The 26,568-nt window shown below is 43.9% G+C and overlaps 1 protein-coding gene across 3 annotated transcripts in view; it reads left to right on the forward strand.

Moving 5' to 3' along the window:
- Nucleotides 1–2,454: 2,454 nt before the first annotated feature.
- Nucleotides 2,455–26,568, forward strand: part of CHKA (choline kinase alpha) — a 67,050-nt gene continuing 42,936 nt past the window's right edge. The window contains exon 1 of one of the 3 annotated variants that reach the window (XM_058305083.2): nucleotides 2,455–2,955. In XM_058305083.2, coding sequence (XP_058161066.1) covers nucleotides 2,636–2,955 — 320 coding nt within the window. In that variant the 5' untranslated portion in view covers nucleotides 2,455–2,635. The remainder of the gene's footprint in view (nucleotides 2,956–26,568) is intronic. The other 2 variants (XR_011649852.1, XM_058305084.2) reach the window with 2 other exon arrangements.

The raw sequence follows: 26,568 nt of genomic DNA on the forward strand, positions 1-26,568 counted from the left end.
TCTCCAAATACTCAAATCATTTGATGGAAAAAAATCACCCCATCCTGCAAAGTAGGAGTTTCCCCAAGTGCCTAAGAACCATTCTCTGTTGAATGGGTGAGCAGAACTATGACTTTTTAAAAATTTATTTTTTATTTAGAACTATGACTTTTGAAGGAAAAGATAAGCAGAGGTGGGAAACTGCCTCCACTGCCAAGTTCCCACATCCTCACAGCCCAGGGATAGAGTTATACTCTAACTGAATTCCACCATCCCCCCATTTAAAACTTCAGGACTCAAGGTCCTTAATGGCTAAATAAAGCTTTGAGTAGAACCACAGGTAGCCCAGCCCACATCCCACATTTCTTTCAAGGTTTTGGCCTAGGGGAACTTGTCTAACACCTTTTTGGAGGCAACCTTTTACTCCCACAGGGAACTGCAATCCCATAAAGGGACCCATGGGTTTTTTATTTAATTTTTTAAAAAGTTTTAAATTTATCTCCCCTTCCCTGTCCCCCCCCCCCCCCACCCGCCGTTGTCTGCTCTCTGTGTCCATTTGTTGTGCGGTCTTCTGTGTCTGCTTGTATTCTTGTTAGCAGCACTGGGAATCTGTGTCCCCTTTGGTTGTGTCATCTTGCTGTGTCAGCTCTCCGTGTGTGCGGCACAACATCTTGCTGCATCAGCTCTCCCTGTGTGGGGAGCCACTCCTGCGCAGGCTGTGCTTTTTTTGCGCTGGGCGGCTCTCCTTACAGGGCGCACTCCTTGCTTGTGGGGCTCCCCTACGCGGGGGACACCCCTGCGTGGCATGGCACTCCTTGCGCGCATCAGCACTGTGTGGGGCCTGCTCATCACACAGGTCAGGAGGCCCTGGGTTTGAACCCTGGGCCTCCCATGTGAGGCGGACGCTCTATTCATTGAGCCAAATTGGCTTCCGGCCAATGGGTTTAAATCACCCAAACTAGCAGAACCAGAAAGGGTGATTTCAGATAACAGAGGCCCATCCCTTAGCTCTAGTACCCCTCTCTCCTGCCTGATTTCCGGCATTCCTCTGAGATTACTAGACTGGTGCCAGGGGACAGTGGGACAAAGGGCTGGCCACCTGGGTGGGCCATGGGCCCAGGCCCCACTTCCCTGTGGGCTGGTATTTTTAGACAAGTCCTTGGCTCCCTTATCTAAATGGCTGCCCCGACTGGAGACCTTGACTTTGCAGCCTTTCTAATTTCCTGTGGGACTCCCTCCTAAACACCAGGACCCAGCTCCCCCCAGCTCAGCTTTCAGGCCTCCCTCCAGCAGCAGCCTGTCAAAGCCCCTTTCATTTTTATCCTTTGTTCAGAAAGAGTTGTTCTTGGAGCAAGTTCAGCCGAGTACACAGTGTCTAAGAAGAGCTTTTTGCTTCCGGCAGATTTGTGTGCGTCCCCATGCAGAAAGCCATCTCTTGTGTACCAGGCGCTGGATTGCCTCAGCCGTTGGCAGCCAGGTAAGCCTCCTGACCTGGCTTATGCGCCACCAAATAAGATCCGCAATTTTTATGTTCAACTGTACCCCCACTTGCTTCCTGAAAGGACAGAGGCGGAGACGCCAAAGAGGAGTGAGGGACACCGGGCACAGCGTGGCAAACCCGGGCAAAGGTGCATTAGTCACGGCCACGCGGCGGTCACCTGCCCGGGATGGGGGCGGGGTGGCGGCAGCGCCCACACATGCCAGCACCCCTTGACACGCACCGCTGGCCCAGGTTCCACGCTGCGGAAATAATGCCCCGCCTGCCCTCGCACCTCGGTCCCGCGCGTCCTCAGCACCACGGACAGGGAAACTGAGGTTGCGGGAAGGCTGCCCACCGACGTGGGGTCCAGGTGATGCCTCCCCGCCAGGCCTTGTCCGGCTGCGTGGCCCGACATCATTCCTCCGGCCCCGGGTGGGACGCTGGGGACGGCCGGCGCGGGGAAAAGCTATAAAAACACCCTCGGGGCTCCAGGAGGCGCCTTGCCCCAAGGTCACGCTGACAGGGAAGCAGCCTCCAGCCACCAGTTTCCCGCCTGCCCCCTTCCAGGCCCCCAGCCTCGCAGGTCACGGGGTTTCCGAGGGCCCCATGGAAAGTTCTAACCCCCGAAACCAGCCCGGGGTCCTCCGGGCCTCAGTCGAGGGCCCCCCAGCTCCGCCCCGCCGCTCCCGCCGCTCCCGCCCCGCCGGGCCCCCTCAGCGCGCGGCGCCTGCCCGGCCTCCACGCCCCACCCCCTCGAGCGCGGCCCCGCCCCGCCCGGCGGCCGCAGTGCCCGGGGTGAGGGGGGGCGGCGCGGCGGCCAATGGGAGGCGGCGAGGCGAGGGCGGCGGCGGTTGTGATGCGCGCAGCGGCCCGGGCGCGGCCAATCAGCGGCGAGCGCGAGGGCGGGCTGTGACGCGCGGCCGGCGCTCCTCGTGCGGCGGCGGTATAGGAGCGCGCGCCGCGGCGAGCAGCACCAGCTCCGCGGCGAGCAGGACCAGCTCCGCGCCGCCGCCGCCCGCGCCCGCCGCCCCGCGCCGCCAACCGCCGCCCCGCGCCCCCGTCCACCCTCCGGCTGTCCCGGCAGCGCACCGGCGGGCGCGGCTCCCCCACAGTCCCCTGAGGCGGCCCGCCCGGAGCCGCGTCCTCTTGCGCCGCCGCGTCGGCCCGGCCGCCGGCATGAAGACCAAGTTCTGCAACGGGAGTGAGGCCGAGTCCTCGCCGCTCGGGCTGCTCCTGAGCTGCGGCGGCGGCAGCGCGGCGCCGGCGCCCGGCGTGGGGCAGCCGCGCGGCGCCGCCAGCGACCTCGAGCCCAAGCCGCTGGGCGGCCGGCAGTCCCCGCTCGCGCTGCCGCCGCCGCCGCTGCCGCTGCCCCAGCCGGCGGCCGACGAGCAGCCCGAGGCGCGGACGCGGCGCAAGGCCTATGTGTGGTGCAAGGAGTTCCTGCCCGGCGCCTGGAGGGGCCTCCGCGAGGACCAGTTCCACATCAGTGTCATCAGGTCGGTGGCGGCGCCGGGCGGGGGTCCGGGGGCGGGTGGGTGACGCTCGCGGGGGGCGGGGCGGGCAGGGGCGGCCGGCGGGGCGGTCAGGTGATGCCCCCGCGGGCGGGGCCGGGGGCCGGGGGCGGGGCCTGGGGGCCGGGGGCGGGGCCGGGCGGGGGGCTCGGGCGGGCGGCGTCCGGGCGGCACTGAGGTGGTGGCCCGGGCCGGGGGCCGGGGGCCGGGGACCGGGGGCCGGGGCCGGGCCTTCCCCGCTGCGCTGGGCTCCGCCGCGGGGGCGTTCCGCTTGGTCTCTCCCCGAGCGCTTGGGAGACGGAAGCCGAATCCCGCGAACCAGGCCTCGCGGCCCCCACGGTGCCTTCCCCCGCAAGGCCCGCATTGGTGACACCGTCGGTTTCGGAGGGGAAACGGGTCTCTCCTTGGAAGACAATACGTTCTGTCACAAAGTACGTTTTTTCCTGCCGCTAAAAATATGCCTAGAAAGTCCCTTGGCGACTTTGGGCCTTCAGTGAATGGAGGAGGCTTGCCGTTGGCTGGCTTTTAAAAATCCCGTGGGTAACCTTGGCTTCTAGTCCATCGAGGCCACAGTTCGATTTTTATCCTTCTGAAACCGTGAGTGGACAAGGAGTAACATTTGCTAATTCCCCATTTAAGAGCCACAGTTAAGAGATGTGGCTCCAAAAGACAACCAAAAGTAAGGTAGGGGTTTTTTCAGCTTTTTAAGCTTAAAAATTTTAACTTAATATTAAATTACAGAAACTAAGTATGTATACATAGCCATGAAAGAAAGATATGAAGATCCCTGTAACTGATAACATTTGGTGTGCGTCTTTCTAGATAGACCTTAAAAATGTGTTCAGTCCTTCTCTGCTAATTTTCTTTTAACTGGCTATCTAGAAACTGGCTGACTTCATCCTACAGATAACCCCCAAATCCAGTTTTTGTCCTTTGATGCCTTTTCTGTGCCCACAACCTTTCACCAGAGCTGCTAATGCAGAGAATGAGGTGTTTGGTCTTCACTTCCCCTTTGTGCCCTCACAGGCCTATCTTAACAGATGTGCTGAAAAGCAGGGAGAGTCAAAAGGCAGTTGGGAGGAAACAGAAAAGAACGCCAAAGATGTTTAGATTCCTTGAATTGCCCAGTAATTTTTAATTTTTTTAATGAAAGTCTCTTTTCAAAACCTTAATCCCAGTTGAGTTAGGCTTGAAGACTCTCACCTGGAAAGGTATGTAGTCATCCTCTGGAATGGGTGAAAGCCTCCAGGAGAAATGACTTGCCTGAGGCTTTGCTTGTGAAAACCTTAGGACACCCTTGATTCAGGCTTGAGATGTTCTCCTGGCCCTTTTCCTGGGAGTGGTGCTCATCAGTTGGACCTTTGTGTTTTGTTCAGAGGAGATATTATAACAACATTAAGAATATCTTTTCTCTTTTCCAGGAATTGGTAGTCCTGGAAGACACAGCTTTCCTTTCTTTTTTTTTTTTTTAAGGAGGTACCAGGGATTGAACCCAGGACTTCCTACGTGCAAAGCACGTGCACAGCCACTGAGCTACACTTGCTCCTACAGCTTACCTTTTGGACTGGAGGACCTTCTTGAATAATGTTGCATGGTTTGCATCCTTTCTCTCTGCTTTTTTTGGAATAGAAATGCAGTTATGGAGTGAGTTTAATAAGAAGAAAGGTGATGTAGGAATGAGGTGGGAGGGTTGTCTGGTTTAAAAAAAGGCAAAAGAGGCAATTCAAGGGAGGAAAAAGGATTCGCTTGTTTAAAATTCCGTGCCCTTCCAGAAGCAGTTACGTTTACTATTACTTTGTCTGTCATGTATTGCAGACACTTCTGATCCGTGTCTCAAGGCCCAGTTTTTCACTGAGTGTAGGTCCCTCTGCTGCTATTAGACTGCAGCTCAACCCAACCCTTTGGCTCCTCCTCATCCCGGAATATGCTGCTCCTGTTTTCTCCCTTTAAGTTACTAACGGGCAGCCTGGCTGAAGCCTCCCAGGATCGTTTCTGACTCTTTATTCCCCCAGAAGCCCCCCTTCCACATGTAGGGGCAGACTGCTTTTGCACCCTTATCTTCTGCTTGCCCCCATTGCTGCTCCCAACTTGCTTGGTGAACACTGCTTGGAGGCCCCTTCTGGTCCATTTTATACCCCATAGACAGGTATTTCTCAGTTATCATTACTCCTTTGTTTAACCGTTTACTGTGACTTCCTGTGGCTGGAGAATAAAATCCAAACTTTTTTGTGTGATTTAAACTTGGATGCCACCTTGCCTTTCTAGAGTGGTTCCGTTTTAAAGTCATTCCTCCTACTCTGCAGCAGCCAACATCCCGCTAGTACCGCTGGACTCCGTATTTCTCTGAGGAGGTCTGAGCTTGCAGTCGCTAGCTCCCCTCTGCTTGGCAGCCTATGCCCTCTTGTCTCCTTTTTAAATTCTGACTCTTCCTGCAAGGCCTAACTCATGGAGGACTTTCTCTTGATTCTATCAGACAGAATTTTCTGTTCATCCCCATGTTTCTTCTGTAACCAAAAATACACACCTTTTTATTATGAGCCTCACCACAGTTGATGCGCCTGACCCTTGTGTTAGATTGAATTCCTTGAGGGTGTTTCATGCTCATCTCTGTGTCCCTACCACTGGCCTGGGGCCTGGCGTGCAGTAAACACTGGCCAAGGGTTTATAGATTCACCATCTATAAAATAGAGTTTCCTTGTTATCAGACTCTTCGTTTTCTGTTCTTTCCAGTTGGGAGTGAGTGGAGAGAGAAAAATAAAAATTTCCATAACATAATTGTTACTAACTAACCACTCAAAAAAAATTTTGTCCTTCCTCAGATGTCGCAGCCTAATACTAACCTTAGTCCCTGTCCACCAAGTCAAATGCTTGTTATTATCTTTCCTTGCTGATTGATACAGGTCGCAGTCAGTTGTAAAATGAAATTGCGCATCTTGGAAAAGATGCAAGATTTCATGAAGTTTGATGAAGGAAATTTTTGAGAACTAAGTTTCTCTCAAATCTGTTGACCAACTGTATCCCACACATATAGTTGAAAAGAAAATTGATAATGAGGGTGATACCGTGGTCCCTTAAAAGTAGAATGACTTAAATATCAAAGGGGGAGAGAGCCTTTGAAAACATAGGTTAAGTCCTCAGATAGTTTTCCGGAAGTAGGCAGTAAGTCATAGGGAGTGAACTCTCATGGTGGCTTCATAGTGTTTATTGCAAAATTTATACCAAAAATCTACTTGATTTGCATTTTAAGCATTACTAAGTATATAGTTGCATCTTTTATTAAATACAAGAAAAACAATTTTTAGTTTCCTTTTCAAGATGAAATTTCTTTTAAACTTTGTTTTTATTTACTGTGAGGACTTGATCCCTTGGGTGGCCTTCTTTCACTATCACTTATCCACGGGTAATACGTGCCTCCGTCATTCTCTTCCATCTTTGTACTGTTGCTTTCAGCCCTGTCCCTTGACTTACCCAGGAGAACAGATTACTCCCTAGTTTTCCTCTCCAGTGAAGCCTTGTCAGTGAGCCTTGCCTTCCTCTCCAGACTCTGCCATCTCTTACAGCTGGCAAAGAACCTTGCCCTGCCCTGGAACAGCTTGTGTCTAGCTTTTCATGATACTGTAATCTCCAGTTCTTAACAGATTTATACATCTCAGTGGACCTCATACTCCTTTTGTTGAGTGAAGCAGTAGCCCAGGGGCTGGTGATGAAAGACTAAAAAAAATAAGACCTGGAAGGTCACTGTGGGTTAGAAGGGACGGAGCTCTTTACAGAGAAAGGGGAAATATTCCTGGGCTCTCAAAGGAGAAGGGGAGTACTCCTGGGCTCTGAAAGGAGAAAGGACCTGAGAGATAGAAACATAGAGGCCCAGGGTGCTAAAGAGATTGGCTTGAGATTTGCTTTTCACTTACTTCCTGGGGTGGCCTGGGGAGGAGGAGAGCGGAGAGGAGGACTTCTGTTTGGACAGGAGCAGTAAGAATAGAAAGGAAAAATTTTGGGGATGAGAATTCCAGGTTGTTGGAGATGATGATTTTGAGCCTGGATCAGTGGGAAAAGGGCATGACCACTAACTGAAGTAGGCACACCAAGAGGAAGAGGAAGATAGTATTTTTGAGAGAGGAAGGAGATCATGAGTCGAAAGTTTGGCTAGAGAATAAATTGATGTTCTGTTTTTTTGAGGGGAAATTAGATAAAATCTGGAGCGAGTCATCAAAAGAGTAGAGCAGTGGTTCTTGCCGGGGGGGGGGGGGGGGGGGGGATTCTGTGGGGGGGATGGGTGGGCGGGGGGCTGTTACCCAGACATTTGGTAATGTCTGGAGGAGACCTTGTCACAGCTTGTGGGAGGTTTCTGTTGGCATCTGGTGTGTGGAGGCTAGGTACGCTGCTCCCCCTTCCACCCCCCAGGAATTATCTGGTCCCAAATGTTAGTCCTCTACCTGGGGTAGAGGACTAAAGATTTAAAGATTGAGCTGTACTCTTCCCAGCAGGCGTAGTCTTAAAGGTTAACCTTTGATTTGTAATTAGTGGTGATAATGAAGAGGTGACTTTATGTCATTGTCACAAAAACCTCTATTAGCTAAATAGATACTACAACATTATTGGTAAGAAAACAGGCTTAAAAGAATTGACTTTCTTGCCCCAGGGCCGCAGCTAGTCTGGCAGAGCCAGCACCCTAAACCCAGCTCTGTCTTCAGGCCCATTCTCTTCAATACACCCTTCAGGGTCACTGTTCCTAGAGCTGGGGTTAAGGTTCCCTGTCCCTGATGCCTGCAGATTGACATTGTCATTTTACTGTGGGTGTTTTTCACTTGCCATAGTTGTTTCTAGTTGAATTTTGGATGATTAGAAGAAATTTCTTAAAAATCCACTTTATATTCTGCTTGTGTTCTAAATTCAGCAGCTGTGTTCCATTGTTCATATGCCCAAACCTGAGGACTTAAGGATCATTTTTCCGTGGACACATTGGTTGTTTGTGAATTATTTTCTTCTTTCCAGTCATTATTAACGATTTGCAGATGATGCTCTGAAACTGCCTGTGTATTTCTTTTCTCCTGGGTCCAGCTGTTGGGTGGCTGAGTTCTGGGGTCCTTTGCTTGAGAGCTTCATGGCTGTGCTACTCATGGACAGCTTTTCAGAGGTTTCAAGGGCCTTTTTGCTTTCAGCAAATACCAGTGCTTATGTGTAGACCAGATAACATTCGTAGTGTAGCAGATGAAAAGCTTTTGTGTTAACGGTTTCTCTGGAGCCTTCAGGTTCTCAGATTTATCATCTGTCTGAGTACTGTGCTGACTCACCTATAAATGAATCCAGATGATTATGTATAGTACACCTTTGATGTTAGAAATGGCTCTCGCAAAACCTTCAGGAATCCAGAGTTGCCTTGTCACTGTAGCATGGGTTTTTTCTCTTCTTGAATGCCATAGATTATAACAACTTAGCCTCTTTAGATTGAGTCTATAAATATAGAATGTAAGCTACTTGTAAAGCTATTTACATAAATGTTCCTAAAGTAAACTATATTCTCTGGTAAATCACTATCTTGTAAAGTAGTTTTATCCCAAAACTTAAAAAAAGTTTTCTGTGGGATAGAGTTGACAACCTTGACGCCATTCCTAGGTCCTGATGCACAGGAGCCCCGAGGTGCCTCCTGCAGGGAGACTTGGAGTTAAAACTGGGTCTTCAGGGAAGAGATGTGGCTCAGGCAGTTGGGTGTTCACCTCCCATATAGGAGGTCCCAGGTTCAATTCCTGGTATCTCCTATGGAAGAAACAAACAGACAACAAGCAAAAACGAGCAAACAGAGGAGGGAGCCATCAGGGGTGGGGGAACAAACAAAACAAAACAAGGTCTTCAGCGGAATTCCAGATCCCTTCCTTTCACAAACAGAAACCCTGGCTGTGCCCTTCACATGTCCAGGAGTAGCACTGTATACTCACACACTAGCTTGCAGATCCTGTGTTGTATGTTTTTATGTGGGTTACTTGGTACAGTTTGAATAAATTACCTCTGCTAGACTATTTTGCTTTATTCTTGGAACTGAGAAGGTTTTCATGACATCGTTGACTTAGATTTGACTTCCTTTTGTACATGGCATATATTTGCAACCTGTGGGAGTTTTTCAGGACCACCAAACTTGAATAACAGTTATCAGAGCCAGCACCCCATGATAGTACTCACTGCTCAGGAAGGTGGGCAAGTAGTGGGAGGATTTATGTGCTGCCTTTGTTTGCTTTGGAATTAAGGTGGCCATAAGGCTTCTGCCTCCACCTCCCATGACTGGAGAGGGGCCTGGGAGCCTGAGAGCCCTGCCCCTTGTTCAGGGGCAAGTGTGGTTTTTACACGTGCCTGGGCCTTTTGCTTCCTCATCGGCTTGGTTTTTATTGTTGCAGCAGGGAGCAGCCCTGCTCCCACTGGTCTCCAGGGGAAGTGCAGTTACTGTGGGTAAAAGGCTGCTGGGCCTTTGAAGTTAAGGCATTTCCTTACTTCAGAGACAGGGAAGTGGCCATTTCCTCCTTGAAAATCTCGGGACTGCCATTGAACCTGGAAATTAATTTTGCTTTATGGCTAGATGTTAGAGTAACTTAGTTGACCTAATAGCAGATTAGGAGGAATTTATGGTTTTTGTGCCGTGTCAGCTTTCTGTGCTTGTGGGTTCACCATTGGCGTTGGTGCTGTAAATGTCTCCAAAGGGCTCTGTCATCTGAGATGGCTGGCTTCTGTTGGAAAGGCTCGGAACAGCAGTCCTGCAGAGAAAGACAGCTGGGCAGAGGGCGCTCCGGCTGGAACACTCCAAGTCGAAGGGTGGAAAGCCACCCAAAAGTACCTAGTCCTTATTGTTACATATATGTAATAAGAAAAAAACATTTTGGCTCTTAAAGGTTTAGATCAGGAAATTCAGGCTGAAAAGGAGACCTGGGCATAAAAGTCCTGAAAAGTACCTTGCATATTATATGTTTGTCAAATTATATTAAGGTAGGAATGGAAGGAGGTACAACACAATTTTAGATTTTCAACAAGATATTTTGTTAATATTTAACTCTCTTCAGTGAGGATGGAACTGAATAATACCTAATTCACTGATTAGCCAAGAAATTCAACCAAATAGATTGGCTCCTTTCCTGAGTATTCCCCTTATTTGTAAAGTGGTAACAGAAGACACTGTGAAAAAAGGGTTACTTTAGTTCATTTCTTTTTTTTTGTTTTTTTAGATTAATTTTATTTTTTTATCCATCTCTCTCCATTGTTTGCGGAGGCTGTCTCCCCTCTCTGTCCATTCACTGTGTGCTCTCTGTGTCTGCTTGTCTTCTCTTTAAGAGGCACTGGGAACTGAACCAGGGACCTCCCATGTAGAAGAGAGGCACTCAATCACCTGAGCCACCTCACCGCCCTGGTTTGTTGTGTCATTGTTTTTCCTCTTTGTGTCTCTTGTGTCATCTTGTTATGCCAGCTCCCCTTCTCCAGTATGCCCTGGGAACCAAACCCAGGACCCCCCATGTGGTAGGCAGAAGCCTCAATCACTTGAGCCACATCCGCTTCCATGTTCATTTTGTTTTAAAATTTTTTGGATAATATGTGTATTAGCTTAAAAATGTTTCAGACGTTGTAAAAGGGTATATAAAAATAAGTTTTCACCTCTTACCCCCAGTCCCCAAGCAAGCATGGTTACTATTAATATTTTCTTAAATATTCTTCTGGAGAGATTAATATAGGTTTATATGGACATCTTCATTCCTTCATCAAATACCGAGTGCCTCCTGTGTGCCAGGCACTGTGCAAGGGGCTAAGGATAGGCTATGTATGTAGCTCTTTGCCTTTCATACTTAAAATAAATCACTTTTTTGCAAGGAGAGATTGTTTTGCTCTTGCGCTTTCTTGCCTCTGGACCCAGACTCTAGCTGCCTTCTCCCCCACTTGGATCATCACACAAGTAAAACCTGGGCATTTATAGCCTATAATGGGAAATTGTAGCCTATAAATCAGCTTGCTTTATTACTTTTCTTCCCCCTTCTCTCTTTCTAGAACCCCTGCTGTTATTTTCTTCCATTTCTCTTCCCTCCCTATCTGAATAAATTATTGGCCTAACTCAAAAAAAAAAAAAAGATTGTTTTATATTGGGACTATTGAGCCGCTTTATTCTTTCTAATGGCTACATAGTGTTTTATTTTAAAAGGGATTTAAATATTATTTTGATCAAAATAATATGAATTCATTAGATTCTCTATTTTAAGATGATCACTACAATAGAAGACTGCATTCATCGAATACCCACTATTGTCAAATGCCATCTTAATAAAACTCATCCCAGTTGATCCATGCAAGCAGCTTCAGAGAGAAGTATTCTTAACTCCAGGGGTCCAGAGAGGTTAAGTAACTCTTGAATGTAGTTTTGGAAAATGACAAAATTTACCAAAGTGTTTTCAGTGGTTTTCTTTGATAGAATTTGGGAAACTGTAGTTATCTTTTTTTATTTTGTGGGCCTTCTAGATACATCTGTACATGATTTTTGGAGAGCATGAATTTTAAAATCAGAAAATCAAATATGCTATGAGATAGCCTACTTTAAAGAGTTTAGACAAAAGCTGATAAAACCTGGTTGAGTGTTTTAAAGCCCGGGTCACCTAAGTTGTTTGTTACTTGTAGCTTTTAAGTAGCCTCCAATAGGACCGAAGCAGGACACAACTAAGAGATTGCTTTGTTGATTTAGTATTTTCACAAACTCGTCATTAGCTTGTTAACCAGTTAGCCTTTGGGTTCTTCAATTTTGGATTTGTTTGTTTTTGCATGTTTTTCTCAGATATCCTTTATATTCTATGTGTGCTGTCTATCATTTGATGAGTCTAGATATTTTCAAGATAGATAAATTGTAAGCTAATTCTTGATGAGCTGTCTGACAAGAGAAATTGAAAAAATGGTTATTTCAGATTAACAGCCTGTATAAAAAGCTCTTTATGCTGTTTTTTATTCCATTACTATTGTTTTAAAGCACCATGGGTTGGAAGTTAGTAGTGAACGCACAGCTAGATTTGGAGGATGAGGGGTGGGTGCTCCTACCAGCAGGCAGCGACTTCCGGCTCTTTCAGTTGCCTGCCTACCATGGATTGCTGAAATGTGGTGAGTGTGTAGTTTCCAAGGTCTTGGAAATCCTTGTGCTCCAGGGGTTTTACTTTGGAGGATATTCTTTCCAAATTATATCGTAAATTGTACTGTTGTATTTTTACTGCCATTTCTGTTGTATTTTCTTTCCACGGTATCTTCCTGTTTCAAGTCATATTATTTGACTCATCGATAACTGCTTTTTTTCCTAGGTAGCTTGTCATCATTTGGGCCATCTATGTTAATAACCTTGTTTCATTTATTTTGACTGTCATTAAAAACCAATTGACAGTTTACTTCCTGTCACCAAAGCCTATTGGGCAACACAGGCTACAGACCATACAACGGGCACAGGGTTTCCAGGTCGTCAGCTGGTTTCTGGCCAAGCTAGCCTGCCTTCCTTCTTTAAGAGTACGGGAATAAACTTTGAATCAAGTTGCACAATTTAGAACAGTAGTCTGTCTGTTTGCTCATGCATTTAACTGAGCTTTCAAGAGTATGTGACAGGAAGAAAAACTAGGGCTTTTAATTCTTATATAATGCCTGACCTGTTGCTTAGTAGCCAGAAGCCCTGGAGGCTGTAACTGGATTCTGCTAATTGTGAGGAAGGAGTGCTGCTCTGAGTTCAGGAGAAAAGTTAAGACTGCTTTGCCTCTCTACGCTTCTTCCATCTGCTTCACCCATGGCTTCCTTTGGGAAGATCAGAAACCTTGGGTTCCCTTTTCTTTCTCTTCTTTCTTCACTAGGGGAGACAATTACTTTGCTTTTTAGTAGGAAAATAGATCCTTCCTTTTGGCTGTAGCTCCTACATATTCATGGTTGTTTTTCTTGTAAATAAACTATGGAAAATTTATTAAATATAATTTTTATTTCAATCTGGGAAAAACTGTGTAGAAGCACATTTAGGTTTTTTAATTGGTCAAGGAAAAACTCATTACATAGGAAACAATCATTTTTCTCTTTAAAGTACCTTTTTCGACATACTCAGTGGTGCTGAAGCTTATCACATCAACTCAGAGAGCCAGTTGTTAAATTTCAGGAAAGACCAGGGAGGCCTCTGCACTTGGGCCTGGAGCTATTCCCTAAACCAAGGGTTCTTAACCAGGGGTCTGTGAGCTTGAATTGAAATTCAAAAAAAAGCCAATATTCTTGTTGGGATATGTTCGTGCAGGTGTGATATATTTATTAAACAATATACAGAATAGTGTGGACTTAGTAAGGGGTCCATGATTATCATCTGACTGGCAAAGGGGTCCATGGAACAAAAAAGGTTAAGAACCCCTGCCTTAGATCCTGTGTGTGGATAAGCTCTGAAGGAGAGAGAGGTCTAGCACTGGTCAATCTGCAGACTGGAAAGGTGTTCTCTTTTTTCCCTTCTTTTTGTTAGCTCATGGAATTCAAGGAAAGTCCTATCATAACACTAGTTGGATACAGCTTAAGAAACAGATGTCTCAGAGTCTTCAGTTCCAGTGGTGACTAACACATTGAAACATCAAAATGTCCAGGTTTTAACAAAATATTACAAAATGCACAAAGAAACATGAAGTGATGGACCAGACAAAGGAGAAGATTAAAGCATTAGAAGCCATCAATATGGAGGACTAGATCTGGAACATTCCAAACAGATATATATATTTTTAAATGGCCCTAAATATGCCCAAAGAACTAAAGGAATACATAGACAGAGAACTAAAGGAAGTCAGGAAAACTAGATGGCCACAAGGAGAATACCAATAGAGAAATGGAAATGATGAAAAGGAATCAAACAGAGCTGAAGACCACAGTAACAGAAATTTAAAATTCCCTAGGAGGGGATTCAGCAGCAGATTGGAGCTGGCAGAAGAAATCAGTGAACTTGCAGATAAGGCAGTTGAAATCTTTTAGTCTGAGGAGCCAAAAAAAGAAAGAATGAAGAAAAGTAGGCAGACCCTGAGGAATCTTTAGGATACTATCAGGTGTACCAATATACACATTGGGGAAAGGAGAAGGAGAAGAAAGAAAGGGACGGAGAGAATATTGAAAGTACTAATGGCAGAAAATTTCCCAAATTTGATAACAGAGATGAATATACTGCTCAACAAACTTCAAACAGGAAAAACCCAAGTAGAGCCATACCACAACCAAGTTATAATCAAACTGTCAAATGCCAAAAACAAAGTTCTGAAAGCTGCAAGAGAGGTGCAATGTGTCATGCACAAGGGAGCCTCCGTAAGTTTTTAAAAAAATCTATGTGTAAATTATTTTGTATTTTGATTTTGATTTTTTTAAGGTACATAGATCACACAAAACCTCAGTAAGATTAAGCATTGAATCGTGTAAAAATACATGATTAAAAAGTTTTATACATCTAATTGAGAAATGTATGTTTTTATTCAACTCTTTTCTTTTTAGTTTTTGTTTATATTTTCAATTATTAAATGTACAAAATGAAGTTTAAAAAATGCAAAAAATAATAAATGTGAATATACTTTCAAATACCCCCTCCCCCCAAAAAAAAGATTGATCATTGATTTCTCATCGGAAACCATGGAGGCAAGAAGGCAGTGGGAACACATGTAAAGTGCTGTAAGCAAAAATTACCATCCAAGAGTTCTATATCTGGCAAAGCTGTTTTTCAAAAAATGTTGGTGGTTCAACATAATGTGTAAGGTATTACATTAGTTTTCTTAATAGAACAAAGGGGCAAAAATCCACATAGTCATCCCAATTGATACAGAAAAGGCTTTTGACTATATCCAGTACTCCTTGATAAAAACACATAGAAAACTAGGAATAGAATGAAACTTCCCCAGCATAATAAAGGGCATTTTATACTCGTTGCTGCTAACAGTTATACTCAGTGGTGAAAGACTGAAAGCTTTCCCTCTAAAATCAGGAACAACAAAAAGGAAAAAAGACAAAAAAAAACAAAACAAAACCAAAACGAAGATAAAATCAGGAACAAGACAAAGATGCCTACTGTCACCACTGTTCTACATTGTACTGGAACTGGAAGTTCTAGCTAGAGCTGTTAGGCAAGAGAAGGAAAGAAAAGGCATCCAAATTGGAAAGGAAGAAGTAAAACTCTCCCTATTTGCAGATGACATGATACTCTATACAAATAATCCTGAGAAATACACAGAAAAGCTACTAGAACTAATAAATGAATTCAAAGTGCTGGGGTTCAAGATCCATGTAGAAAAATCAGTAGTGTTTTTATATACCAGTAATGAATGCTCTGGGGAAGTGGATATGCCTCAACAGATAGAGCATCTGCCTACCATATAGGAGATCCAGGATTCAATCCCCATGGCCTCCTTGACCCGTGTGCAGCTGGCCCATGTGCAGTGCTGCTGCGCACAAGGAGTGCTGTGCCACGCAGGGTGTCCCCTGTGTAGGGGTACCCCATGCACAAGGAGTATACCCTACAAGGAGAGCCACCCCACACAAAAAAAAGCACAGCCTCACTCAGGAGTGGTACCACACACACAGAGAGCTGCTATAACAACATGACACAACAAAGAAGAGACAGATTCCTGGTGCCGCCTGACAAGAATACAAATGGACACAGAGAGCAGACAACGGGGGGCGGGGAAGGGGAGAGAAATAAAGATCTTAAAAAAAAACAAAACACAAAAACCCAAAACACTCTGGAGAAGAAATAAAGGAAAATATTCCATTTACACTAGCAATTAAAAGAATCAAATATCTAGGAGTAACTCTTACCAAGGATGTAAAGGTATACAGAGAAAACTACAAAACATTGCTAAAAGAAATCAAAGAAGACCTAACTATCTCATTCTGTTGTATTATCTTGTTTTTGAGCTCTTATTTGGAGAATTTTCTTCTTCTTTTGATTGTGTTCTCTCAGACTGGGTGGATTTTTTGTTTTGTTTTGTTTTTTGCATATTCTATTCTGCTCCCTTCTCCCTTTTTATGCCTGTAACGTGTTTTCAAAGTTAAAGCATTGTTGTTTATGATTGTATTTTAGCTGCACATTTAACCTTTCTGTTCCTTTCTGTTCTGCATTTACCTCATCTGTAGAGCTGGAATGATAGCAATACTTAATTTACAGAGTTGTTGTCAGGATTCATTGAATTAATATATGTAAAACAGGATAGTGTCTGGCACATACTATGAAAAGGTAGACTGTTATTTTTTAGCCATTTCTTTTTGCTTGTGCTTAGTAGGTACATAGCTATGTCCAGATTTTGTCTTTTCACATAAGTCAACTTCAGTGAATTATCCTTGCTTCCATTGCCATTGTCTGAGACCATTTCCCCCTTAGGATACCAAGCAGGGTAGTAGGGAGGAAGTTCCACTGGAGCTGTTCGCAGCCTTTATTGGATTTCCCAAGTCCAGATCTCTTGGGAGAGTTTTGAAAGAATGATTTTTTTCAGGGCACTGTCTTACTGGAGATGCGGCCTCTTCCTGATGGGTTCCCAGCCTTTGGGTTTTTTGGTTCATCCTCCAGTCCAGTACAGAACCCTGGGAAACGGTGCTTCTGGTGTGTTTCCTGCCCTTAAGATCCAGAGATCTGGCAATGATAAGTAGGGGCTTTCTCTTCTCATTTTCTTGGTTTTCCCTGTAACGAGGCACTTGCCCTGCGGTCTAGTCTCTGTCTCTCTCTGTTGATTTTAAGAACTGTTTGAATTTTGTGTATTTATCTTCTTTTCCTAATATGGCTTCTGGAAGGTAGAGGTAAAGTTAGTAGTATACCAGGCCATTCCAGAATTTTCTTTCTTTCCTTTGCCACCATTTTTTGAAATCATGAAGTCATAACCCTTTCCTTAATGATCAGGGTATGGTAATTTTTAGCTGATTTTTACTGCTTTTCTGTTTTGATAGGTTTGGGGAGGGAGTTAGGTAGTGTGATCTTATTTCATTTTTATCCAGAAGTTTCTACCAGTAGTTACCAGCATTAAATAGCAAGGGTATATGCAGAAGACAGGTAATTAGCCTAAATTATAGCCCAGATTTATTTATATTTATCTATGCCCTGGCCAGTGTGTGATTTGGACTATAATCAGAGCTAAAAGTTACACAACTAAGAATCAGGCTGTTTTAGTCAATAAGACAGGAGTGTGCAGATGGAGCGCCAGTGATGCTGAAAGATGAAACATTTTTTACAGAATATGCAGCCACCTATGGTGATGATTTCAAGTCTGGGAAGGGCCTCCTGCTTCCAAATCATATAACTTTGATGTTTGAAATTCTCTGTTCATGGTTTAATTCAGTTCTAAGATAAAAGAGATAAGGGACAAGTTCCCCTGTTCTCCTGATTTATAGCACTGGCCTAATTAAATCTACAAATGCTGTTGAGAGGCTAACACTTCACACCTTTGGTTGAATTTTAGAAATGCAAGAGACATTAGAAATCATCTAATTAAATGTTTTCCTGAACAATGATACAGGAGATATGGAAAACATTGAGCCTGCCCAATAGTGAGAAAATTAAGGAAAGAAAAGCTTGTAAGTGAAAGGTGGAATTTTAATCCAAATTTTGATTGTTGTGGTCTGCTGAATAATGCTTGCCTCCCAGATGTCAACGTCTTAATCCCTAGAACCTTTGACTGTATTACCTTGCATGGCAAAAGGTACTTTGCAGCTAGGATAAAGTTAAGGATCTTGAAATGGAGAGATTACTCTGGATTATCTGGGTGGGCCCAGTATAATCACAAGGGGCTAACAAGCCAAAGTAGAAGGGTCAGCTGAGCAGGAAATGTGATACGGGCAAAGATACAGGTGCAGCTACCAGCCAAGGAACGTGGGCAGTTTCTAGCATCTGGAAAAGATCAAGAAACAGGTTCTCTCCTAGAGTCTTCAGAAGGAACACAGTCCTCTTGACACCTTGATTTCTGGCTGGTAAGATCTATTTTCAGACTTCCAGCCTCCAGAACTGTAAGACGACAAGTATGTGTTGCCGTAAGCCACTGAGTTTGTGGTAATTGGTTCCAGCAGCAAGAGGAAACATAGTTTTTTACACAAGTTATGTAGAGGCAGCCCTGTGCAGCTGACATAGTACCCTCTGCATGTTAAACATGGTGCCTGGTGCCCTCCAGATTGGTCTCTTATGTCCAAGGCAGTACAGCTTGTAATGGAGCTGTACACCTCAGTTAGAATCCTGGTTTAGCCACTTAATTGTTGTGTGATTCTGGTCTGTGCCTTAAGTTCCTCAACCGTAAAATGGAGATAATACTAGCATATACCCTGGTGGATTGTTGGGAGGATGAAATGAGTTAATTCATGTTGGATGTATGGAACATTCAGCACCAGGACTCAATAACTATAAGCTCTTACGATGGCTAAATGAGTTTCTCAAGTACAGATAGGGTCAGAGAGGTTTGGTAACTTGTCCAAGATCTAGTAAGTGCCAGAATTGGGATGCATTCCTTCTTTTTTCTTTTTTTATTGTGGTAAAATGTAAAAATAGAAAATTTACCATTTTAGCCTTAAGCGTACAACTCACTGACAACTAGGTACATTCAAATTATATATTTTTAAAAATTATCTACCCCCCCACTTACTGTTTGCGCTCGCTGTGTACTCTGTGTCTGTTCATTGTGTGCCCTCTTGTCTGCTCATCATCTTTTAGGAGGCACTGGAACTGAATCCAGGATCACCTCCCATATGGGAGGGAGGTGCCCAATTGGTTGAGCCACATCCACTTCCTGCTTGTGTCTCTCCTTGTGTTTCCTTGTTGAATCACTGCGTTGTGACATCTCATTGCATCATTTGTTGTGTCAGCCCTTCATATCAACTCCTTGTCTTGCTTATCTTCTTTTTTTTTTAAAGATTTATTTATTTCTCATCCCCTCCCCCACCAGTTGTCTGCTCTCTCTGTCCACTCGCTGTGTGTTCTTCTGTGACCACTTCTATCCTTATCAGTGGCACCAGGAATCTTTCTTTTTGTTGCGTTATCTTGTTGTGTCAGCTCTCTGTGTGTGCAGCGCCATTCTTGGGCAGGCAACACTTTCTTTTGCTCTGGGCAGCTCTCCTTACAGGGTGCACTCCTTGCACGTGGGGCTCCCCTACACCAACGACACCCCTGCGTGGCACAGCACTCCTTGCGCGTGGGGCTCCCCTACGCGGGGGACACCCCTGCGTGGCATCAGCACTGTGCATCGGCCAACTCCACACAAGTCGAGGCCCAGGCTTTGAACCGCGGACGTCCTATCCATTGGGCCAAGTCTGCTTCCCTTGCTTGTCATCCTTAGGAGGCACTGGGAACTGAACCTGGGACCTTCCATGTGGGAGGCGGGCACCCAATTGCTTGAGCCACAAACGTGCTGCACATTCACAATATTGTGCAACCATCACCACTATTCTCAGAATTTTTTCATCAAACCCAAACAGAAACCCTGTGCCTATTAAGTAATAAATCCTTGTTTCCCACTCATTGCAGCCTGTGGTAACCTTTCTACTTTTCTGTCTCTATATATTTGCCTGTTTTAGGTACCTCATGTAAGTGGAATCCTACATTTGTCCTTCTGTGGTTGGCTTAGTTCACTTAGCATAATGTTTTCAAGGATGCTCCATGTCGTAGCCTGCATCAACACTTCATTCCTGTTTATGGCTGAATCATTTTCCTTTGTATATAGCACATTTTGTTTATCCATTCATCTGGTGATGGACGCTTGGGTTGCTTCTACCTTCTGGCTATTGTGAATAGTTCCTGTTGACATTGGTCCAAAAGTTTCTGAGTTTTTGCTTTTAATTATTTTTGGTATATACCTAAGAGAGGAATTGCCAGGCCATATGGTAATGCTTTTTATAAATATATATTTTATTATTTTTAAAAGATACTTAGATTTCATAAAATGTTACATAAAAAAAATGTAAGGGATTCCCATACGCCCCACTCCCCTTATCTTCCACTTACCCCCACATTAACAACTTCTTTCATTAGTGTGGTACATTCATTGCAATTGATGAACACACTTTGGAACATTGCCACTAAGCATGGATTATAGTTTACATTGTAGTTAAACACTCTCTCCTACTCAGTTCTGTAGGTTATAGCTGTATATATAATGACCCATATCTGTCGTTGCAGTGTCACTCAGGATATTTCCAAGTCCTGAAAATGCCCCGGTATTACACCTCTTTGTTCCTCTCCCTGACTTCAGCACTTCCAGTGACCATTGTCTCTACATCAACGATATAATTTCTTCCATTGTTAGAATCACAATAAGTCTAAATAGAATACCAGTAAGTCCACTCTAGTCCATATTTTATTCCCCAATCCTGAGAATTCTGGGATGGTGAGGCCCACTCTACCTCTAATTGAGAGGGGGCTTCAATCCCATATGACTGATAGATGGGACTCTCTTGCTTGCAGTTGTAGACTCTCTCGGTTCCTTGGTATGGTGGTTGTCCATCCTCACCTCCTTGTTAGTTGTCCTGGGTGAGTCCAATGAACTGGAGAGTAGGTGTTGCAACTCCACTGAGGCTCAGGGCCCAGCTGGCACATGGACAGCCCAGAGATTCAAGTCTCTTGGATGTATACCTACCAACTCCAGCACCAATTATAGGATCAAATAAAAGGGACAAAAGAGGCATGTGTAGAGTCCAACTCTGTCACACTCGGGAGCACAAACTCCAAAGTAGGGCCTACTGGCAAAGCACCAGCCTCCAGAGCTATCTGCCATGACTGTGGGACCTGGGTGTCTCCAGAGCCTTCAGGAGTCCCACTATTTGGGGTAGTATCCACTTTGGCGATATGAGAACCTGCTGAGAAGTACTTAAGCATTGCCTCTGGGAAGACCTCCCAACTCACTTTGAAGTCTCAGCCATATAAACTCATTTTACCTTTTCCCCCTTTTATTCAAAGTCTTTTTCCAGTTGCATTGCTTGTTGGCATTTGGTAGTAATCCCTTGGTGCCAGGGAGGCCCATCCCTGGTATTGTCCCACACTGGGGGGAAAGTAGTGCATTTATATGCTGAGTTTGGCTCAGAGAGAGGCCACATTTGAGCAACATGGAGGCTCTCAGGCGGTAACTCTTAGGCACCCTACAGTACTAGGCTACATTGCACCTTCAAGAACAAAGGTTCATAGGGATAGTTGTAAATATCAAGGGCCATCAATGGACACTAGTCATTGTTCCACCCTTTTTTAAAAAAAATAAAGCAGTTTTATCAATATATATTCACATACCATACAGTCTGTTCAAAGTGTATAACCCGTGGCTTTTAGTATAATCACAGTGCTGTGCATTCATCACCAAAAATTTTTTGAACAATTTCATTATTCCAGAAAGAAAACCTCTATACCCCTTAGCAGTCATCACTCAATTCCTCTATCCTTCCCCCACCTTACATAACTACTAATCTAATTCCATCTTTACAAATTGATTTATATTTACATTTTATATAAATTAAATCATACAATATATTGTACTTCGTGTCTGGTTTCTTTCACTTAGCATTGTTTTTTTTGCTTGATATTAACATCTTTTAACGGCACCATACATGTTTGTTCAGTTCCAAAGGCAAACAGTCTTAATAGGCTGTATTACCCATGTTCATGTTTCACATGAGGTTTCACCAGGCTCTACAGTCCCATGTTGCATTTTTAGCTTTCCTTTTAGTATTGGCCCTCCCCTTTAAACCACTGTCATGCCCATATGATAGCACTGCTAGTTAAAAACATTATGTTGTGCTTTCACCTTTTCTAATAATTTCCAAAGATTAACACACCTCTTTTTTTACCAGTTGTGCACAAGTTAACCCCCAGCTTTCCATTCTCTAAACTCATTCTAGTTTCTGGTGACTGATATTCAAGTTAGTAACTCCATGAGATTATACAGTATATTTAGTTTGTAATAGTGAAGTCAACACAGTATTTGTCCTTTTGTGTTTGCCTTGTGTCACTCATCATAACGTCCTCCAGGGTCATCCATGTTGCCACATGCATTGTGACTTCATTTCTTCTTACAGCTGCATTATGTTCCTTTGTGTGTATATACAACAGTTTGTTTATCCATCGGTTGATGGACACCTGGATTGTTTCCAGCTTTTGGCATTTGTGATTATGCTGCTATGAACATTGGTGTGCAGATGATTGTTCATGTCACTGCTCTCATTCTCTTGGGTATATACCCAGTAAGGGGTTTGTCACTTTTATTGTTCTTTCGTTTTGTTGATTTTTCTTTTTTCTTTTTTTGTTCTCAATTTCATTTATTTCTTCTTTCATCTTTATTTTTTCTTTCCTTCTGCTTGCTTTGGGAATGGTTTCCTGTTCTTTTCCTAGTTTTTCCAGTTGTTGTTCAGTTAGATCTTTGGTTTTAGCTCTCTCCTTTTTTAATATAGGTGTTTTAGGGCTATAAATTTCCGTCTCAAGACTGCCTTCTCCATATCCCATAAGTTGTGTTTTTTTTTTTAAAGATTTATTTATTTATTTAATTCCCCCCCCTCCCCTGGTTGTCTGTTCTTGGTGTCTATTTACTGCGTCTTGTTTCTTTGTCATAAGTTTTGATAAGTTGTGTTTTTGTTTTAATTTGTCTCAGTATAGTTACTGATTGGACTTGCAATTTCTTCTTTGATCCACCGATTATTTAGGAGTGTGTTGTTCAGCCTCCATATATTTGCAAATTTACCTCTTCCCTGTCTATTACTGATTTCCACATTCTGCTACGTTCTCAGAATCTTTTTATATTTATTGAGAGCTGCATTTTGCCCTAACATGTGGTCTATCCTGGAGGAAGTTCGATGGGCACCTGAGTAGAATGTATAACCTGCTGAGTTTGAGGGCAAAGTTCTATATGTCTGTTAGATCTAGCTTATCATATTGTTCAAGTCTCTGTTTCCTTGTTGATCTTTTGTCTAGTTCTACCTAATGCTGTGAATGGTGTGTTGATGTCTCCAACTATTATTGTAGAGATATCTATTTCTCCTTTCAGTTTTGCCAGGGTTTGTTGGGTACCCTAGTTAGGTATATATATATTTTTGACTGTTATATCTTCCTGGTTGGATTGTCCCTTTCTTAATATATACTGGCCTTCTGTACCTCTTATAACTTTTTTGCATTTAAAGTCTGTTTTGTCTGTTTTTGGTATAGCTACCCCTGCTCTTTTTTGGTTACTATTTGCATGGAGTATCTTTTTCCAGCCTTTCATGTTCAGCTGTTTTGTATCCCTGGGTCTAATCCAGCCTTTCATGTTTAGCTGTTTTGTATCCCTGGGTCTAAGGTGAGTTTCTTGTAAGCAGCATATGGATGGTTCATGTTTTTTTAATCCATTCACATTCAATTACATTTCCGTAAATGCATTATTTACTTCTACCATTTTGTTCTTTGGTTTTCATATGCCATATCATATTTTTATCTGTTTTTTTTTTTTTTTCACTCTTTTGGTTATCCTTTCTCTAATTGTTTCTTCTACTCCTCCAGGCCTCTCCTGGCTTTTTATTTCAAGTTCTAAGGATTCCTTTAATATATCCTGCAAAGGTGGATTCTTTTTTGCAAACTCTATTAGTTTCTGTTTGTTTGAGAATATTTTATACTCATCTTCATGTTTGAAGGTCAGTTTTGCTGGATGAGGAATTCCTGGCTGGCAGTTTTTCTCTCAGCATCCTATTTGTATCACTGTCTTTTGCCTCCATGGTTTCTGAAGAGAAATCTGTGCTGAGTCTTACTGGGCGTCCCATGTATGTGGTGGTTTGCTGCTCCGAAAATTTTCTCTTTATCTTTGACATTTGACATTCTGAGTAGTATATGTCTTGGACTAGGTCTGTTTGGATTTATTCTGATTGGAGTATGGTATGTTTCTTGGAAATGTAAATTTACTTCTTCCATGAGAGTTGGTAAGTTTTCAGCTATTATTTCCTCAAATACTCCGTCTGCCCCTTTTCCCTTCTCCTTCTGGAACTCGCATGGCATGTATGTTGTGTTTTGTGTTGTCATTCAACTCTCTAAGCCCCTGCTCAATTTTTTCCATTCTTTTCTCTGCTCTTTTCTCTGTTCAGTTTCAGCTGTTCTGTCTTTTCTATCACTTATTCTTTCTTTTTTTTCACTTTTCTTAAAGCCTTTATTATTCTTTTGTCATTTTGAGTCTGCTCTTGTATGCCTCTAATGTGTTTTCTAAAAAAATTTATTTATTTTTACTTATTCTCCGCCCCCCCCCCCCCCCATTTGCTCTCTGTGTCCATTTGCTGTGTGTTCTTCTGTCTGCTTGTCTTTTCTTTAGGCAGCACCAGGAACTGATCTGGGACCCTCCGGAGTGTGAGAAAGGTGCTCAATCTCTTTGACCACCGCAGCTCCCTGGTCTTTGGGTCTCTTGTCTCTCCTCTGTGTATTTCTTTCCTGAGCTATCTTGCTGCACCAGCTCTCTGCTGACCAGCTTACCATGCAGGCCAGCACTCCTGCTTGTAGAGTAAAATTAATATGCAGGAAAAATGTATTTGTAAGTGAAGAGTTTAGGAGAGATGATCCATGCTGCTAAATATCGGACAAAACAGACTTCCCACTCTTCTCCTTCTGAAACTTCCTTGACACATATGTTGTGTTTTGTTTTGTTGTTCAACTCCTTGAGCCCCTGCTCAATTTTTCCCATTCTTTTCTCTCGTCACTTTCAGCTATTCTGTCTTCTGTATCACTTATTCTTTCTTCTGTCATTTCGAGTTTGCTGTTGTATACCTCTAATGCATTTTTTTAAAAGATTTATTTTATTCCCCCTCCCCCTTGCTACCTGCACTTGCTGTCTGCTCTCTGTGTTCATCCACTGTGTGTTCCTCTGTCTGCTTCTCTTCTCTTCTTGTCTTCTCTTTAGGAGGCACCGGGAATCAATCCTGAGATCTCCAATGTGGGAGAGAGGCACTCTATTGCTTGAGCCACCTCAGCTCCCTGGTTTGTTGTGTCTCTCATTGTCTTACCTCTGTGTCTCTTTTTGTTTGTTTACCATAATCTCAAGATTTTATTGTCTAAACAAAAGACAAAGCTTAGAACTGGATCATGTGGCCCTTTTTCTTCTTGTCACCTCCTAGTTCAAAGTGTTTGCATCTCTTAATGGCCAGCATCCTCTTAGATCTGCAATTGGGCTCAATGCATTCAAGCCTCAGCACAATCTTCTTTTTCTGGAACATTGGCTTAGCCTGCCCACCATAACCATTCTGCTTCCTGTCATAATGACACTTTTCCTGGGCAAATAGAGAATCCTTGCCCTTGTACTGTGTCACTTTCTGGGGTTGGTGCTTGCTGCATTTCTTACAGAAAGTCTGGCAGGTTTTAGGAACGTTTACCATCTACATGAGTGCTATCAGCACGAAAAGCAGTGTCTCTTTTTCATGGCATCATTTTGTTTCGTCAGTTTGTGCTGCAGGCCAGCTTGCTTCACCAGGAGGCCCTGGGAACTTAACCCGGACCACCCATATAGTAGACAGGGAGCCAATTGCATGAGCTACATCCGCCTCCACTCTTGTGTGTGTGGTTTTTTTTTAGATTTATTTATTTTTTAAAAATTTATTTCTCTCCCCTTCCCCCCTTCCCCAGTTGTCTGCTGTCTGTGTTCATTCACTGTGTGTTCTTCTGTGTCCGCTTGTATTCTTGTCAGCGGAACTGGAAATCTCTGTCTTGCTTTATTTTGTCATCTTGCTGTGTCAGCTCTCCATGTGTGCAGCACCACTCCTGGGCAGGCTGCACTTTTTTTGCCCGGGGCAGCTCTCCTTATGGGGCGTACTCCATGTGCGTGGGACTCCCCTGTGTGGGGAAAGCCCTGCATGGCAGGGCCTCCTTGTGCGCATCAGCACTGCACATGGGCCAGGAGGCTCTGGGTTTGAACCCTGGACCTCCCATGTGGTAGGCAGATCCTCTATCAGTTGAGCCAAATCTGCTTCCCTCTCATATGTTTTTGATCTCACCTATCTTTCATTCCCATGAGCTCTGTTACTTTTCTTTTTTATGTCTTCTGTCATTTATCTCTTTAGCCATAGTGGCAGTTTGAGATTAAAGTTATGTTTATAAACTGATCTGTTACTTGGAGTGTGATACCCTTTGATTGTATTAAATTCAAACATTTTAAATTTACTTGATAAAAAGATTAGGGCTTTGATTTGACCCTAATTTCACTTGGGATTGAGTCCCGGCCCCCTTGGTGAGCTGATATAAACAGGTACAGAAGATAGAGGAGGAGAGACAGCTCTGTAGACAGGGAAGAAGAGATAGCTCTGTCACATTTGATCCTAGGGCCGGGGGAGAGATGAGTCATTGGCTTGATAGTTTGCAGCTGAAGAGAACAGAGCAGCTGTGCAGATATGGCCTGGAAAGAAGTGGTGTGCCAGAAGGATGATTATAGGATTATAAGGGAACAACTACAGTTCACAAGTAAAGGAATGGAGATGAGCTGTAAATGAGGGGCAAGGAAAGCCTCTGGGTTACAGCAATGTTAGAAATCAATTTGCTCAGTTAATATAAGGTAACTACAAGAACAAGTAAAAGAAATAAGCTAAAATTACAAGGAAATCCTCTGTAGTCAGTGATTACACCAGATATATATTTTCTCCCATTCTGTGAATTCTTTACTGTCCCGATAGTGT

This window comes from Dasypus novemcinctus, chromosome 10 (genome assembly GCF_030445035.2).
Source record: "Dasypus novemcinctus isolate mDasNov1 chromosome 10, mDasNov1.1.hap2, whole genome shotgun sequence".
Lineage (NCBI taxonomy): Eukaryota > Metazoa > Chordata > Mammalia > Cingulata > Dasypodidae > Dasypus > Dasypus novemcinctus.